Below are 19,397 nucleotides of genomic sequence, written 5' to 3'. Positions count from 1 at the left end.
ATACGTACACCTCCATCTACAGCATTTGTTTGCGCTAAAGTGACATTGTATGCATTGTAGTCCTAAGGACGGTCAGTAAATCTGGGACATGAACCAGCCAGGTTTTGCAGCAGTAATAGGACACAAAAACCATATAAAGATAATATTCCTATTGACCACCCAGACGTGTATACTGCATGGCTTTGGTCTGCTTGCAATTGTGACTGCTTGGTAAAAATACTGCATTAAGGGACAGAAAAACACATAATGCATGTGCTGCAATGTCACAAATATGAATTCTCATCTTTAGAAATGCGTTTTCAAAAATGATCCCCAACATTTTAATATTGTGGGATTCAAATCCAAGATGCACCAATATAAAAAAGATTCCTTAAAACCTTGTAGTAAACAAAGTTCTATAACAAGAAAATGTATTTAGCAATGTGCAAACCTGTGATTGACTGGTTATCCCTTAGCCTGATTTCACAAAGCTGTCTTATCTGTGATATCCGGATGCCAGCAACTTGGGAGTAAGCAACTATCGGCTACAGTATTTGGCTCCTTACCCACCGCAATCTTTCATTTCCAACCTACAGCAAATTGATTCATGACGAGACCTTAAATATTTCAGATATTTTATTTAAAGTTGTTTTTTTTTTACTCTTATGGCAATAAAGAACCACTTAAAATGGAAATGTCAGAACATAAGAAAGAATGTAGCATATTAGGGAAGCAGTATATGATGTGATTTTAGCTATTGCTGCATATAACACAGGTAACTGTTATATAACGTACAAAAACTGCATCCAACAGCTTCTGCAACCGGACTCGCCAGCACACGTAGTATTGATTAGTAGACATCTTTAACTTTGTACTTTTAAATTTGTATTCACTGCAATTTGCTGTAGATGTTTTTATATACTACTACAGTGAGAATGAACAGTGAAACAATGTAATTTAAAGTATAACACAAATTTTATGGAATTTTATCCTAGCAAGAAATTGTACAGGGGCTGATTACCACCTCCCTAGGCTAAAGCACCAGCAGCGCCCAACTCTCCCCCATTCCACCAATGTCTACATTTGCATTCTGTTCCCAACCTGTACGCAGGGCCGCTGAGAATTATGCCGGGCACCGGTAACATTTTTGAGCGTGGCCTGATCATGGCAGGCGTGGCCACCTCTCTTGATTAGGCCCCAAAAATGTTTAGAGGGCTGTGAAAAAAACACTCTAAAGTCGAGGGGGGGAGGGGGGGTGTTACTGCCCCCCCCCTCAGCAGTAGCAGCAGCAGCAGCACACACCTACAGCATGTGCTGTGCTGACAGCTGTCAGTGAGACGTATGCTGTAGAGGTGTGTGCTGCTGCCCAGGAAGGATGGAGGGGGAAGGGGGTTCGGGACAGGGCCCCCGCCGGGCCCCTCCAGCAAGCCTAGGCCCGGGTAATTAGTACCTGCCCCCCACTCGGGTGCCCTGCCGGTATGTACTTTGCGCAATGGGTTTATATGGATTTTCTCATAAATAGAAGTCTGCTGGACCACAATGCTTGTAGGATAAGGAGAACAAGTTCATATTGCTCTAGATTGTGTAAAGCAGGCATGTCCAAACTATGGCGCGGTGACCAGGAACAGGGGTAACATCTCTCTAGCCCAAACTGTGTGTGCACCATAAGCTGTAGCATTAGACTGGTCAGACACTGAGAGCCAAATGTTATAGGGTGTGAAAATCAGTGATTTTTCCCATTTTTTTAAAGCAACAATCATTTACACTGAAAAACCAGGTTGATGTAATTGATTGCCACTTTACAAAAAAATTTGGACAACTATACGAAAATCTCTCACTTTCTGATTCTCACACCCAATTATATTTGGCCCAGAATGTGTAAAATATAATTGTTTACTGATATAGCTGAGTTGTAGACGTGCAGCAAACCTGGATGTTGTGCAGTGTGAAAGCACACAGTTGCAATTACCCAAGTTGAGCAACTCAGGTAATGAGCAGGGTTGAAATGGGTTCAACTCAGCTTGCGGTGCAAAAGTCTGTGGGGGAGATTCTCTAAACTAAAAATGCAGTAAAAACCCGTTATCTGGGTTTTTACCACATTTTGGAATGCTCTAAGCATCCCCTGCCGGGTTATTGCGATGGGGGGCATCGCCAGAAAAATCTGGCGATGCCCCATAGAAGCCTATGGGCTTTTAACGTGACCCACCGCCGCCCTGCACCGACCCACCGCTTCCCTGCACCGACCCCCGCCGCCACGCACCGACACCCGCTCACCTGTGTCCGGGCAGCACAGAGCTGTGCTGCCTAGACCTGTGACCTCCTCCTCCCTGCACTACGATCTTCTGGGTGCAGGGAGGAGGAGAGCCCGGCGCAATAGAAGCAGCGCCAGATAAGGGAGGGAGGGGAGAGCCGCCGGGGCCCGGTGGGACCCGCTGACTCTCACCGCAAAGGACAGCTCTTAATGCAAGAGCTGTCCTTTGCCCTTGATTATCGCATATGTTACAGCATATGCGATAATTAGGTTAGCGGTAGCCGGCGATGAGCGGCGGTAAGGGGGCGCAGATGTTAGCGCATCCCCCCTATATCATTAATGATCACCAGTGTATCTGATGCCCATTTTTATTATGGTGCATCTCCTGAGAGGCTCCAACTCGTAATAAGGCCATATTGGATTTGGTTTTAACAAATAACATAGATTTAGTTTCAAACACAAAAGTAATTGAACACCTAGGGAACAGTGACCACAATATGGTTTCACTGGAAATCAACTTCAGTAAATTATATCATAATGGATCGACAAAAATACTAAATTTCAGAAAAGCTAACTTGGAATTATTCAGAGAAGCCCTAAAAAAAATTGAGTGGGAAACAGTTTTTGAGGGGATAAATGCTGAGGAAATGTGGGATACTCTAAAAAATGTACTGGAATCATTAACTATTAAATACATTCCTAAAGTAACTAAGGGTAAATTCCATAAAAAAAAAGCCACCATGGTTGGACAAAAAAGTTAGGTCAGCAATCAACAATAAAACAAGAGCATTTAAATTCTATAAAAATAACTTAAATGAGGAGGTGTTCACCAAATACAAAGAATCAAACAACATTTGCAAAGGGGCAATCAAAGTAGATAAAAGGGATTATGAAGAGCGCATAGCCACTGAAAGTAAAACTAACCCCAAGAAGTTTTTCAAATACATAAATAGTAAACGTATAATTAAGGACAACATAGGCCCACTAACCGATATCAATGGAAAAAGTTTTACGGAGGACAAGGGAAAAGCAGAACTGTTAAATGAGTTCTTCTCATCTGTGTTTACTAAGGGAGAGCAGACTGTGGAACGCACACATACCACAAATGGGATGAACAAGCCGGACCTCAATATTGAATTCTCTACCGAGGAAATAATATTGAGGCTCAGCAAAATCAAAACAAATAAATCACCTGGGCCCGATGGGATTAATCCTAGGGTACTAATGGAATTAAGGGAGGAATTTGCTTCCCCTCTACATTATATCTTTAATAATTCACTATGATCAGGAAAGGTACCTGAAGACTGGAGAATAGCAAAGGTAGTGCCATTATTCAAAAAAGGAAAAAAGGAGGATCCCGCTAATTACAGAACTGTTAGTTTAACATCAATAGTGGGTAAACTATTTGAAGGATTTTTAAGAGATGGTATCCAGGAATATTTAGACCTTCATAGTTTACTCAGTAATAACCAGCATGGGATTTTGCTAAAGCCTTTGACACAGTACCACACAAGAGGTTGATAAATAAAATTTAGGACATGGGATTAGGGGCGAATATCTGTAGATGGGTAGGGAACTGGCTGTTTAATAGAGAACAAAGAGTGGTCGTGAACAGTGCCGTATCAAATATTATACCAGTACTAAGTGGAGTGCCACAGGGTTCGGTTCTTGGGCCCATTTTGTTTAACATTTTTATTAACGATATTGGGATGGGGTTACTCAGCAATGTATCCATCTTTGCCGACGATACAAAACTGAGCAGAGTTATTAAATCAGAAGATGTCACCACGCTTCAAAATGATCTTGACAATCTAGACGAGTGGGCAAAAAAGTGGAAGATGAGGTTCAATGTGAACAAAGTCAAGGTCATGCACCTTGGGAGACATAACCAGTGTGCTAGTTATAACCTAAGCGGGGATGAATTGGGTAAATCAGTACTCGAAAAGGATCTAGGAGTCCAAATAGACAACAAACTGGGGTGTAGTGCTCAATGTAATATAGCAACAAAATAGGCCAACAAAATTCTAGCATGTATTAAAAGGGGCATGGAAACTAGGGACTCAAAAGTAATTATGCCTCTGTACAAATCATTGGTTAGACTGCACCTTGAATATGCAGTGCAGTTCTGGGTCCCGCACTATAAAAAGGACATCATAGAATTAGAAAAAATCCAAAGAAGAGCAACAAAGCTTATAAGGGGAATGGAGAATTTAAGCTAAGTGGAAAGAATAAACAATTTGGGACTATTTACACTAGAGAAAAGACGTTTAAGGGGGGATATGCTCAACATGTATAAATATATTAGGGGCCAATATAAGGAACTGTCAAACACCCTTTTTTCTACTAGAAAGGAATCGAGGACACGAGTTTAGATTAGAAAAAAGATTTTGTTCATCTAGAAGAAAAAAATTCTTTACAGTCAGAGCAGTCAAACTTTGGAACTCTCTTCCTGGAGAAGTGGTGTCGGCAGACACTATAAATACGTTTAAAGAAAGGTTGGATAAACATTTATTGGTTAAAAACATCCATGGGTACGAATAAGCAACATAATCTGTCTTTAAAATATCAGAACATACTATACAAGGGATATGCTACTATAAACATAGGTTGAACTAGATGGACGCAAGTCTTTATTCAGCCTCACCTACTATGTAACTATGTAACTATGTAACCAGAGGAATACTAAGTACAATAATCAGGGTAAAATGATACTGCAAAATGCAGCAGAATAAATGGGATCAAGGATCACAGCGAATCAGCAAAGATTTCCTTTTCCATTCCAATTATCAAAATATCCTACCAAACCATAAGTGAATAGTGATATATAACCTGCAGTCTCAGATATATGAGAGAAGAGGCCACTAGCAGTAAAGCCATGACAAAAAAGTGGGTGGAGCAAGAAGTAGTTACTCAAATAACAGTTCATACACAAACTTACAAAGTTCCTGGGCTTGGATATAAATGGAGAAAAAAAGCATCAAATGAAACCATCTACGCAGAGCAAACAGAAAGCCCTTCCCTCCCACTCTACAGTTACAAGAGGACATTGCGAAGTAAGGGGCCCAAAGAACACAATAGAGCAAACACAGGCAGATGGTGGATGTAAAAAAAGATTCTGATAGCCACCATTATTTCAAAATATTCTGGCTAAGGCACATTGAAAGGCTAGCACAGAAGAAACATGTGGTGTACCCAGAGCAACAGATCAAACCCTACCTGTCACTTTTCAAACTGCCCTAGACAAAATACATACTGACAATTGCAACTGGATTTCATGCAGAAGTTCTGTTCTCATACATCATACTATCAAGGTGCTATCTAAAGAGAGCCCATGAGTCTTTACAACCCAGAGACTATCTTCCTGCAGCATTCTGTTTTGTATGGAATGTTGTAAGAACTATGACAGAACATTCCTCTAGGTACTCCTGTCAGTACATCTCCACTAATTAGTTCATATTTAATTAATAAACTGGATTACATGAGCCACTCTGTAATAACGCCTTCCTTTCTGTTATCTCAAAGGATTCCAGTGCTTACATTTACCATGTGTATTTACAGCTAAGGGATTATGGACCTGGTTTACTTGCAAAAGCAAATTCTCTCTCCAATGGACAAAAAGACTTTAGATGGGGCAGATGTAACATGTGCAGAGAGAGTTAGATGTGGGTGTGATTTTGTTTCTGTGCAGAGTAAACACTGACTGCTTTAATTTTATACTGCAATATCAGTTTGAAGTAAAAACCCCTCCCAATCTAACTCTCTCCGCACATGTTACATCAGCCCCACCTGCAGTGCATATGGTTTTGTCCATTAGAGAGATAATTTGCTTTTGCGAGTGAACTATAATCAGGCCCTATATGTACTATAAGGTTTGCATATTCTTTGCTGTCAGTGGTTCCCAACTCTGGTCCTCAAGTACCCCCAACAGTTCACATTTTCCAGGTCACCTGTAAATTTTTAAAATGTGACAGTTGGTCATACACAGTTCACCGGCTGGCTGACTTTAAAAACCTGAACTGTTAGGGTTACTTGAGAACCGAGGTTGGGTACCACTGCTGTACATCAAAAATTATTTCTATTTTTCCATAAACATAATCACAAGCTCTGTGTTTTCTAAGTAGTATACTTAGCACAGGTTGAGTATCCCTTATCCAGATATCCCTTATCCAAATTATTCCAAAGGAAAACATTCCAAATGTACTTTTTTTCATGCACATATTAAATATATTGTGTGTATTTCACGTGTTTGATGTGTACAACATACATGATGATGTGTGCAACATAAATGCAAGATACCTCAAGATACATCATTGAATTATAAAAATGTTCCAAAATACAGAATAATCCGTTATCAAACGGGTCACAAGCATTTTGGATGAGGGATACTCAACCTGTAATAAATAAATCGTATTCAGGCTATACTTACAGCCTGGAACCGCCGTATCTGCGCACAGTCTGTAATATTCTTCCAATTGTTCAACATTCTCTTGGTTAATACTTTCTTGCAAAGAGGTGTCCCCAAACCTGCAACCATAAAAATTAATAAAGAAAGTCACCCCTGGAATAACCAATAATACAATGCATGGATTAATCCATACTGGTGAACAACTGTGACAAATGAGTTTGGGAATAAATATGGTCTTTGCATACAGTATCATGATTTACTAAAAGAAACAGCATACCAGGATACAACCTATACAATTGGTTTATTTACTAAAGGTGTTTTGTGTAACATTTTCATATCTTCTATACAATCTACACTGGTCAAAATATTGACATTAAGTTATTATGGCACTAGCTGACCCACCCGGCGTTGCCCGGGAAAACCTGGGGTTTCTTTATTTCCAAAATTGCTGAAAAATGTCATCTCACAGTATGCTGTGCCAAAGACCTAAGATTGTAATTTGTTATAGATTCCACCATAATGTTAGAATGTGTTTGCATTGATACACAATGTGCAGTATTCAATGCCGGTGCGAGCGGCCGGCGAGGGGGTTAAACTGCGAGGATCACAGAAAACCAGTGATCCTCGCAGTTTAACCCCCGCGCCGGCCGCTCGCACTATGCAACGTTCCGGGGGAATCCTCGCAGTCACAGAACGGCGAGGATTCCCCTAAACTGCGAGAGCCGCGGCTAGTGCAGCAAACTCGCTGTAATTAGCCTCGGCTCTCGCAGTTTTTGGAGGCACATTCGCAAATTCCCCCTCGCTCAAAAAACGGAGCGAGGGGGAATTTGCGAATGAGGGGGGTCAGTTGAATACTGACAGGGTGAGCGGTGACTGCGAGAAAAAGTCCTGCTCGCAGTCACCGCTCGCCCACGGCATTGAATATATGCCAATGACGGCAATGAAATCAGGTGTGGTGTTGTTGTTTGAAACACAATGCTCCTGAGTTGATAACTTGTATGTGTTGATGAATTCCACTCCTGAGATTTAGCACCTATGACATACCCTCCAACATCTGAGGGTCAGAAATCAGTACAAAATCAGAAAGGGACGTGGCCACACCTCCATTTCTATACTTTCAATGGTACAGTTTCTAGGGTGTGTAATTACAGGCGCTGAGTGCCTGGGGACCCGGGGTGGGCATTACTTATCGCGCCATAATTAATTAAAAATTCACTGCTCCCTGCCAGTGCCACTCCCCTCACGGAACCTGCCTGCAGCAGTCTCTCAGGTCTGGGGATCTGTAAAGCACATGCACCGGGCATCTCTACCAAACAGTGGGGCAGCCCCTGAGTGTGGAAGCAGGTCCGTGGGCCTGGCCACATGATGTCATGACGCGACGCACGCCACCCACACCACTGTAATGCACCACTGGGAATGGGTGCAATGGGCCAAATTCTTCCCTACACCCACCGGGCCAATCCACTGATCCAGCCATCACAATCATCAATGGGTGCATTGATAAGGTTTGAGTGTAAGAAGTTGGAGAATAAGACTGTGAAAAAGATTTGCCATGTTAAAAAGTGTACAATTTACTCAATAAATCGTGAAAAAAAATGTAAGTGTACATAGAAGTACAATCAAGAAATGAAAGTAGGATTAAAAAATAAGTTCTGATTCAAACTGATAATTGTTTGGAGGGGGTGGGTTTTGAAACAAATCTATAGGTGTGGGTATGGATATTGTGGGCATAATTGGTGTTTGTTACACCTACAGGGGGTCCTCAATTGATGGGATTTTCACTACAGTGTCACGGTCACAGTGTCACCATAGGGGGATTCCCAATTGGGGTCCAGGTGGTCTTTTAGGTACCCTTTACAATCCTGTCGGTCTCTTCTCCTTGAGCTTAAGGTCTCCCTTATTGATAGTCAATCACTGAGGGAGACTGTAGGCTCCAGGAGAAAAGACCAACGGGATTGTAAAGGGGTCCCTAAAAGACCACCTGAACCCCAATTGGAAATCCCCCTACGGTGACACTGTAGTGAAAATGTCTCATCAACTGGGGACCCCCTGTAGGTGTACCAAACACCAATTATGCCCACAATATCCATACCCCCTCCACCTATAGATTTGTTTCGCAACCCACCCCCATCCAAACCATTATCAGTTTGAATCGGAATTTATTTTTTAATCCTACTTTCATTTCTTGATTGTACTTCTATGTACACATATTTTTTTCATGATTTATTGAGAAAATTGTACACTATAACGTGACAAATCTTCATCTCAGTCTTATTCTTCAACTTCTTACACTCATAACATTCAAACAAATGCATGCAGCGCTCATGCCCATCGACCAAACATTATCTAGTGCCTGATATCCAGTGTAGCCACTTTGTATTGATCAATGGGTGCATTGGCCAGGACAAAGATTTCTCAGTGCAACTGGCCGGGGAGCGCAGTGACAGGCTGGAGGACTGGAGAGATGGATATGGGGTAGAAAGTAGAAACGGTACATTAGGTACAGTTTTTATTTGCCGGTACAGACTGTTAAATAAACGGCAAATATTTTTTTATGTGTTCTGTGTGTTTGTGAGTGGTGTGTTATGTGTGTGTGTGTTGTGTTGTGTGTATCTGCCGAATGTGTAAGTTTGTGAGGTGTGCTACGTATATATGTGTGTGTAGTGTGCTTTGCGTATCCTGGCAATGTTTAAGTGTGTTTTTGTTGTACTGTTTTTGGGTGTGTGTTGTAGTGTGCATGGATTTGTATTGTACTGCATGTGGTGTGTTGTGTGTATCTGTCCAATGTGTAAGTGTGTGAGGTGCTCTACGTATAAATGTGTGTGTTGTGTGCTATGTCTGCGTATGTGGTGTACTGTGTGTGCGTGTACAATGTGTATGTGTGTGTGTTATGTGTGGTCTATGTATATCCTCAATTATTTCCTAATTGTTTAAAGCCTTCACCATAATGTTAGAATGTGTCTTTCATACTCAATGACAGCAATGAAATCAGGTGTGGAGTTGTTCCTTCGCAAACGGTTTTCCAGATCATCAATCTTTTCCCCAGAACATCAATGAAGGAAAATTAAAACTTGGTGTTTTTTAAATTTCTAAGTGAAATTTCCCAAAAAGGGCTTCGAGGTGCACACCACCGGGTCCAGAGGTATCTTGTTGCTGAATTTGGTGTCTCTGAGTGCCACGGTGTGTCCGCAATGCGACGGACACGCACACACACACACACACACACACACACACACGCACACAGATTCTTCAACTTATTATATAGATAAAAGACAATTTATCTCATCTATAGTTTATTCTTTTTAACGAACTCAAGCAGCAAATGGGGTGAAATAGACATTTAGGTCCTTCAGAAAAAGAGCTAAGGTTGTGAAATGACAAGCCGTTATGTCATTGTTTGCAATTTCACGGAACGAGCCATGCTTACTAAATTAAAGCTTAACAGTGACAAAAGTTAGGAAGGTTGCAAGTCCATCTGGTTCAACTAAATTGCAATTGTGGTAATACAGAGGAAGTCAACCCTTTACCCTGCACTTTCTGGCCATACAAATGTCAATGTTACACACTCTCTGGAGAAATAACAGCTCATTTCTTTTTGAGAAAGAAAAATGTTCTTCAGTCACGGTAGTTTCTTACCTTTCTGCAATTGTTTGCTGCTCATTAATTCCAATGTTAAAAAGCACCGGGTAAACACTTAGCAGCTTTCCGTCTTTAATCTCCTGTGGAAGCAACTCAAACATTTTTGTTGGAAGTTTGACCTCGACTATATAGTGCTCTCTAAAAGTAAAATTGAGAAAAAAAATCTTATTACTTATACCAGAAATATGATGAACAAATATATTTCACTGTATGTTGGTTTTATCATCATGGTCTTTATAAACTCCCTTTACAAACATGCTCCTGTCCTTCTGTCTAATATTTTTTGTTGTAAAATTCCACATTTTTAACGAGGCAAAATATTTTTTTTTTTGTGGTGTTGCCTTTTAAATGAGAACAGTGTTCATAATTAACAACATTTTATCATGGCCTGGTCTATATGGTTCATTGTCATCACTCTAATTATTACTATCACCACTATTAATATTATTTATATAAAGTTAACTTACTCCACAATGCTTGATAATTGGATCAGTGCAGCTAATCCACATGGACTAAACTGGCTCAGCAAACTAGGACATTCCTTCGGATTTATACGCATGCACAAAAGTATCTGACAATATCATTAATCACATTGAGCATTAAATGATCTCAGGAGATCCCTTAATTGCCCAAGAACTGGTGTGGGGTCCTGAATTGTCAGGGCCATGCTACTGTATACTGTATGTCATTAAGCAGTGGTACTCAACTCAACCAGGCCTTGTAAATAAACAATAACTCATAGTACTTATTATGTGTGTTTCTTCACATAACTCCTACAGTAATCCCAGAATGAATTAAGGTTTGCATTGAGTAGGGAGGATATTCAGAAGCTCTTGAATAAATGTCCCTTAAGGGTTATTATTAGTCTTCTTTGAAATTGGTGAATGGTACAATATCTTTAATACAGATTATGTGCTTTGCTGTGATAATTCGCTAGTTTGCAATGACCTTCTTGCTGCTAAATCCAAGGACTACTACTCTGCTTATTCTCCTCCACTCTCTGCTGATAGACCACCATCTCCTTCTGCAAATCCTTCACTCACTTGGTCTAAGTGATACTGCACTATCCTGGCTGTCCTACTACCTCTCTGATCATTCCTTCTCTGCCTCCATTTGTGAATCCACCTTCCCCCACTTCCACTAACTGTAAGTGTCCCCCAATATTCTGTTCCTCTAGCTCCCAACTACCCTGTATACTAGTAATCCTTGACTCCTCCCTTTCCTTCAAACCACATATTCAGTTCCATACTGGACTACTGTAACTCCACCTATCTGCCATACCTGACAACTGCTTTTCTCCAGTTTAATTCATCCTAAATGCTGCTGCTCATCTAATTTTCCTCCAAGCATAATACATCCACCTTCCATCTCTTTCAAGCACTTTCCTGTCTCTCCCTCCCAATAAGAATCCAATTCAAGCTTTTCATACTCACTTAAAAAGCTCTCAGCCATTTCTCTCCTCTGATCTTTACACTCACACCCGTCCCACCTATTGTTTCATTAATGCACACCATCTCTCATGTTCTGCTCCTACTCTTTATTTGCGAGTGCTGCTTCCTATCTCTGGAATTCTCTACCTCTCCCCATGAGACTCACCTCTCTTCAAAAGTTCAAATGGGTTAATACAATTTAAGAACATGGTGGAGAGGCAGCCCACTACAACTGCCAGATATCAGCAGCAGCCCACAACCCCCCAGTCAGCAGCTGAACCTCTTTTCTACGATCAGAGCTATCTGACCCTGATAACTGAACAGACGGGCGGTGACCCGGGGGCCCCCCTGCTAGGGCCACCCATGTAAATTACATGCCCGCTGGCTGCCACTCACTAATGTTGCGACCTCAGAGACCAATAGGTTAATGTAAACCTGCATAAGAGTCCCACCGGTGCCGGTTTTATCACACTCTGCTTCCTTGTGCTACAACGCCCCAACATGCCTCCCAAGAGACCAAAAGAGGCACCCCCATGCAAGATATCCCTCCCCGCCAGGAAATCACCCCAGCCCTCACCACCCCAAACCAACCAACCACTCCAAATGTCCCCCACCCAGGGCGTACAGCCCGGCACGTCATCCTTCAGAGGATTGGCAGGAGTGGACACTGAATCTGATGCCCCAGTTACAGTGAAATCCCTGTGCCAGGTCTTCTCAGCTTTCCAAACAGAGATGTCTAAAGACCTAAAGTCTGCAATTCGAGAGGTTAAAACGGAACTGGTCGCTATAGGCGACAGGACCGACCAATTGGAACGTAAACTTGAGGAAATAGTTACATCCCACAACGATCTGGTCAACTCTTACGACCGCCAGCAGCGCGAAATGGATCAATTCAAGTCTAAGCTAGCAGATTTGGAGGACAGATCCAGACGAAACAACTTAAAAATCAGGGGTATCCCAGATTCAGTGACAAACGCAGAGCTGGAAGATTACGCAACCACCCTGTTCCGCAGACTTCTCCCCTCCGCCGATCCTAAAGACCTCTTAATTGACCGCATCCACCGCCTCCCAAGACCCAGAACAGTCTCCGCTGATCTGCCTAAAGACACGTTGCTGCGGGTGCACTTCTTCACAATAAAAGAACGTATCCTGAGAGTTGCCCGGGACTCGAAGAACAACGACACACTTGGTGGCCTACAAATCTACCAAGACTTCTCTCCCGCAACGATTGCCAGCAGGAGAGCATTCGCCCCAATCACCGTAGCACTACGAGCCAATGATATCCGGTACCGGTGGGGATTCCCGGTCAAGCTGATTATCTACCACGAAGACACGTCTTACACCATTTCTTCCCTGGACGCGGGGGTTAGACTCCTGCTGGACTGGGGTATATCCGTCGCGGATCACCAGGAGCCGAAGCACCCAAACACCGTACAGCACGATTGGTCCTCCACCTGAAGTTTCCCCGTTCCTTGAAGAGCGACCAATCAAATAACTTTACAGCTGATGCCCATGCTCTTGTTGGGCCCTCCACTGGGACGGGTCATTTACGATAAGTATTAGTTCCATTGTCTAGTTTACCATGCAAGACATGTGTTATTCAGTTCAATATGTTATAATTTGACCCTATTTAACGGGCCATGAGTTAGCTTAAACAAGCTTGTTTTTGTTGCACCTAACATGCTATAGGTGTTAAGTTTCTTTTATTTTTTAATTATTCTATTTCTGACCTATATTCTGCAGTTAGCATGTCTGTTGTCTCTCCGTACCCATTTAAAATGTATATCACGTGAGTGGCGGCCCCTCTCCCCTCCCCAGGAGTCCATGCCGCCCCCCAACTCTCCACGCACTACTGCAAGACCCTTTTTCTCCCCTGCAGTAGTCATGCGGGTCCAATACACAGGACCCTTTTGTTTTGTCTTTCCCTTTACCCTAGCTCTTTCCCTCGCCTCTGTCTCCCTCCCCACTCCATCTTTCCCCCCTCCCCCCCCTCCAGGGCTCGCAACGGACATTGCAAGTCCGCAAACCTCCTTTTTCTTGCACCCCTTCTCAGGACCTAGCTATACATTAGCATTTCCCCCAGGTTCCCAATGCCTACCTTAATGTCTTTAAATGTGAAGGGGCTGAACTCTCCAAACAAGAGACGACTCGCCCTCTCCTATTTCCACAAACAAAAAGCAGATATAGTAGCCATTCAGGAAACTCACTTCAGCTCCTTAAACCCCCCCCAGTTCAAAGATCCCCATTATCCCACAGCCTTTTATGCTAACGGTCCAGCCAAGCGCAACGGAGTAGCTATTCTGTTTAACAAAAACACCTCCTTTGTACCTCACTCCCAGTTGCGGGACAAGAATGGCAGATACCTAATATTGGTGGGCCTACTGGAGGACAGGATGACAACTATTGTTTCGCTATATGCCCCCAACACAAATCAAGTCACCTTTCTTCGCAAGCTGCTCCTTCTAATTAAAAAATCTGCGAAAGGCTCCTTGATAATTCTCGGGGATTTCAACTTAGCCCTTGACCCTAGGCTTGACAAATCCCGTACCCCTGTATCCCACTCCACACAAACCTCGGGCCCCTCATTAGCCTTCCGCAACCTCCTGACAGAATTTGACTTATATGACGTTTGGAGGTCTACCTACCCATCAGGAAGGGAATACACGTTTTATTCCCCAGTACACAACACATACTCTAGAATAGACTACATCCTCTGCGACAAATGGTCCCTCCAAAATACTAAAGACATCGACATCCTCCCCATCACCTGGTCGGACCATGCCCCTGTCACCTGGAAATTGCACATGAATAACTCAAATATCCCTTCAAAACCATGGAGACTCTTCCCCCACTTATTAACAGATCCCACAGCCAAAACCACCATATTGAACTCAATAACCTCATACCTTTCTACCAACTCCCCACAAGACACATCAACCATAACTCACTGGTGCGCCTTAAAAGCGGTCACCAGAGGAGCAGCGATACAGGCAGGGGCAAACCTTAAAAGGAGGAACATGCAGATTCAACAATCCCTAGAGTCTCAACTGACAGAACTAGATGCACAAAATAAAAAATCCCCATCTACTATCCTTAAAAAAGAAATTGCAAGCATTCGCAGCCAGCTCCAAAAATTCCTTCTTGCCCGCACCCAAGCAGCCCTAAACAAAATTCGCCACAAATTTTACCTCTCTAGTAACAGGTCGGGCAGAATGCTCGCCCGAAAACTCCGTGCCCAGCAAGCTAGAAATAAAATCAAATATATTCGTTCGCCCACTAATGAGAAGATAATCAACCCAAAGGACATTGCGAACCAGTTTGCTTCGTACTACTCGAAACTCTACAACCTCTCATCAGACTCCTCCACCCCCCAGCCATCTAAAGAAACCATTGACTCATTCCTAGACAGGACCCTACTCCCATCTTTAACTATAGAACAGCAAAATGCTCTCAATGCCCCATGGTCGCAGGGGGAAATAAGAACAGCCATTGAATCCCTCCCCCGAAATAAAGCCCCAGGCCCAGACGGCTTTATAGCTGATTTCTATACTACCTTTAAAGATCTTCTTACCCCCCAAATAACAGACCTATTTAATGAATTGTCCTCTCTGGGATCAGCCCCCCCAGAGCTTCTAGAAGCTCGGATAGTAACAATCCCCAAACCAGGAAAGGACCCCGCCCTATGTCAAAATTATCGCCCCATAGCCCTACTGAACTGTGATATTAAATTATATGCCAAGGCTCTGGCCCTCCGTATCAAACAATTCCTCCCCTTGCTGATACACCCGGACCAGACGGGGTTCGTACCGGGAAGACAGGCTTCCGACAACACTAGAAGGGTGTTTAATCTGGTCGACTCTTTAGAAGAAGATCAGGGCCTTCTTCTTCTATCTCTCGACGCTGAAAAGGCGTTTGATAGGCTAAATTGGCAATATATGAGGGAGGTTTTACAGCGCTTTGGCTTTAAAGACCGAATCCTCACCTCTATCCTGACACTATATAGCTCCCCCTCGGCCCGGGTGTTCAGCAATGGTTTCCTGTCCGAAAAGTTCCTCATCTCTAACGGAACCAGACAGGGCTGCCCCCTATCTCCCCTTATCTTTGTCCTCTCAATAGAACCCCTGGCCAATACCATACGCAATGACACTAACTTCCCAGGACTACAAATTGGATCTATTAGACATAAACTAAGCCTCTTCGCCGACGATGTACTGTTGTTTGTGACTGACCCTCTCAACACCCTGCCCCCCCTGCATAGCATTTTGGAAGCCTACAGCGCCGCCTCTTTTTACAAGTTAAACACTACCAAGACTGATGCCCTCCCGATTAACCTATCCAGCTCCCTGCCCCTTTTGCAACCACTATACAAATACAACTGGCAAAAGGAAGCAATAAAATACCTTGGTATTCTCATTCCCTCATGTACATCCAATGTCTTTAATGTCAATCTGATCCCAATGATCGCAACCCTCTCGGCCCTAACCAAATCTTGGATGGCATATGAGGTCTCTTGGATGGGCCGTATGGCAGCGTTTAAAATGTCCCTTTTACCCAAGCTGATGTACCTATTCCGAACTATCCCCTATATTTTCCCGCGGAAATCCCTCCAGGCATGTACATCCCTGATGTCGAAATATGTGTGGTCAACCAAACCTCCAAAAATCGCCCGCTCAAGGATGTCATTACCAAAAGCCTTTGGGGGGCTAGACCTCCCAGATCTTTTTCACTACCACTCAGCATGCCTTCTGGCCCACATCAAACATTACTCTGAAACTGATCCCCCCACAAACTGGGCCACAATTGAACAAGCAAAGACCCACCACATACCCCTAGTCGACCTGATTAGAATTCCTAAACACATGAGACCAGCTTATCTACCCCTGCTTCCCTCTACCAAGGCAACTTTACAAGCCTGGGACCATTTACTATCCTCACTACCTGTCCTGACATACCCCATTCATAACATTTCCATCTCCTCTGTAGCAAAACTGATCCCCAACCTCAACCTGGGCACATGGAAGGCCCTGGGAGTTACGACCTTGGGAGATATACTAGAAGACCAGACTCTACGCCCATTTACCTCCCTACAGTCCCTCTTCCTGATCCCCGAGTCCGAAAAATTACACTACTTGCAAATCTCACACTGGTGGAGATCCCACTCTCCTACATTTCCTCCTCCCAGTGCCCTATCCCAGGCGATCCTCTCTAGACCCTTTCTGTTGCACACTAGAGGTGACATAACCTTCTGGTATAGAACTCTCATATCCCCTACAGAGTTCTCTAAATCTACAGCACACATAAAATGGGAAACAGACTTGGGCAAAACTTTTACCCCAACCCAATGGCGCCAGATCTTCACCACCTCTTATAAGATGTCAAAATGTCTAAATCATACAGAGATGCATATTAAGCTTATCAACCGTTTATATATGACCCCAGACCGTCTACACACTTTTTGGCCGACATGCTCGAACAGTTGCTGGAGAAGATGCGGAGGCATAGGCACCATATTTCACATCTTCTGGTCCTGCCCCGAAATCCTCCGGTACTGGTCAGAAGTTTTTGACCTAATATCATCGGTACTTAAAATGAAAGTTGACCCCGACCCCTCTCTTGCTTTATTTCACATCTACCCTCAAGACGTCCCCACAGAAAAGAAACTGGTCTTAGGCCACATTCTTATCGCAGCTCGAGCCAACCTGGCCCAACAATGGAAACAGCCCTCCCCCCCTCCCTTCTACCAGTAATCCTGAAGACCAATTTCCACTTTAATATGGAAACAAACTTCACCCCTTACTCGTCCTCGAATTCCTCCCCCAGCATCCGCTGGCTCCCATGGCATGCCTATGTAACCGAGGGAGAGGGCGCCAAGTTCTTCCGCTCACCCTCCGCATCAGACCACAGTCAGTTTAGCTTGGCTAAATCTCCTGAGAACTGATGCGCTAGGAGGTACACGTCCCTGCTCCCACCAAGGGAACCCCCTGGTTTGGAAATGTCTATTTAATCTATTTATTTGATTGCCTATATCCTCCTCATCTGGATCCTTTATTGATTGTTACTTATGTCTGACTGTTATTAATTGCAGTGTTCGCTCTGCGAAGCGAAGAAGTAAATTTAATGTGAACTTTTGTCCCCCCCCCCCTGGACACCCCTTCCCCCCCCCAAATGTCCCCCTTTCTCTTTTCTGTACCCCATTTAAAAAATATCTGTTACAATAAAAATTTATTGAAGTTAAAAAAAAAAAAAGTTCAAATGGGTTCTCAAGACTCACTTCTTCACCAAACTTAGTCAACTCACCCCCTGCCTGTCTTCCCCTCCCCTTTAGAATGTAAGCTCTCATGAGCACAGATCTCTTCTCTCATGTGCTTTCCTATTTTTATTTAAAACATCTTCTATTACATAATCCCTCTGACCACATCAAATCCCTTGGCTTTCTACTACATTGCATATAAACATTGTTGCATTATGAGACATGATACTGATAAGCATCATCATAACATAAACCGAGGGCTAGGTGCAATTGTATGGCAAACAGAGTAGAAGATAGTCTACTCTGTTTGAACAACTCTTCCAGTCACTTTTGTCTTTAAATTTTTAATATATATATATATATATATATATATATATATATATATATATATATATATATATAAAGAACTGTATTTTGTTGATATTGGTTCCTACAGTAACCAAGTAGACTCCGGCAGCATGACGCGGGAGGGACACCAGCGTGATGACGCGCCTTTTGTGCGCCAAATGCGCCGGTGCCCCGACGCTGCTGGATGGAGCCATTGTGCTAGGCGGTAATTGGTGTATGGTGGACTGTGGTATGTATATATATATGTGTATTGTAATGTATTGCACTTAATAATGACAAAGAACCTTACAGTAAAGGTTCAAAACGTTGAAACATATTCATGCTCCTGTGTGTTTTAATTCGGGTGAGTGTCGCAATCTGGGAGGATATGATTTAACCAGGGATGGTTATGGAAGGCACCCCATCCATTACTACAAGTTAAGGTAGTGCTGCTCACTTGCTGGACTGTATATAAATATATATTATATATATATATATATATATATTTTAAACTGTATTATTATTCCCCATTTTATTTCCAAATTCCCAACTATTTGAAGATATTGAATAATCCAACTGCTTGCCGAGTCATGTGGAAAATTACCACCAATCAAACCCTACAAGGGATTAGTGGTGTTTGGACAAACAGAAGGAAAGTATTTTGTTTTATTTTATTCACAATTAAGACATCATTTGATTTACTGTTCTTTAGTTTAGCGCCTTTGATTGTTTTTTTATATTCAAAATTTTTTTTTCCTACAATACTTATGTATTTAATGAATTGTGGTATTTATTATGTGTATTTTATGTTGCTACTTTTTATAGATTTATACACAACACTATAGAATAAAGCCTCAAATGAAAACATAATCCACAAAAGAAGGGGTTTATAATTTTAATTCTTAGATTTTTTTTCTTTAATCACTGAGCTTTGTTAATAAATTTTATTGAAAAATGAAAATGTCAAACCTTAAAAAATGTAATTAATAATTCCTGCTTGAGACGCACGCAAAATACAAGGATATAACTTGTGATGCAATAAGAGGGGATTCATTGTGGCAATATCAACATCACCAAGCATCATAACACTAATTAGTTTTGCAACCTTATACGTTT

General features: G+C 42.6%; 1 protein-coding gene across 6 annotated transcripts in view; it reads right to left on the bottom strand.

Moving 5' to 3' along the window:
- Positions 1-19,397, bottom strand: part of INPP4B (inositol polyphosphate-4-phosphatase type II B) — a 512,352-nt gene that overhangs the window by 37,466 nt on the left and 455,489 nt on the right. For all 6 annotated transcript variants that reach the window (XM_083173210.1, XM_083173202.1, XM_083173215.1 and 3 more), the window contains 2 exons: positions 10,272-10,412; positions 6,657-6,754 (listed from right to left, as the gene is read on the bottom strand). In XM_083173210.1, the coding sequence (XP_083029336.1) occupies positions 6,657-6,754; positions 10,272-10,412 (239 nt within the window). The remainder of the gene's footprint in view (positions 1-6,656; positions 6,755-10,271; positions 10,413-19,397) is intronic.

The sequence above is a fragment of the Crinia signifera genome, chromosome 1 (genome assembly GCF_055691185.1).
Source record: "Crinia signifera chromosome 1, ASM5569118v1, whole genome shotgun sequence".
Classification (NCBI taxonomy): Eukaryota; Metazoa; Chordata; class Amphibia; order Anura; family Myobatrachidae; genus Crinia; species Crinia signifera.
The sequence above is the reverse complement of the archived record's forward strand: the minus strand, read 5'-3'. Positions and strand labels throughout refer to the sequence as shown.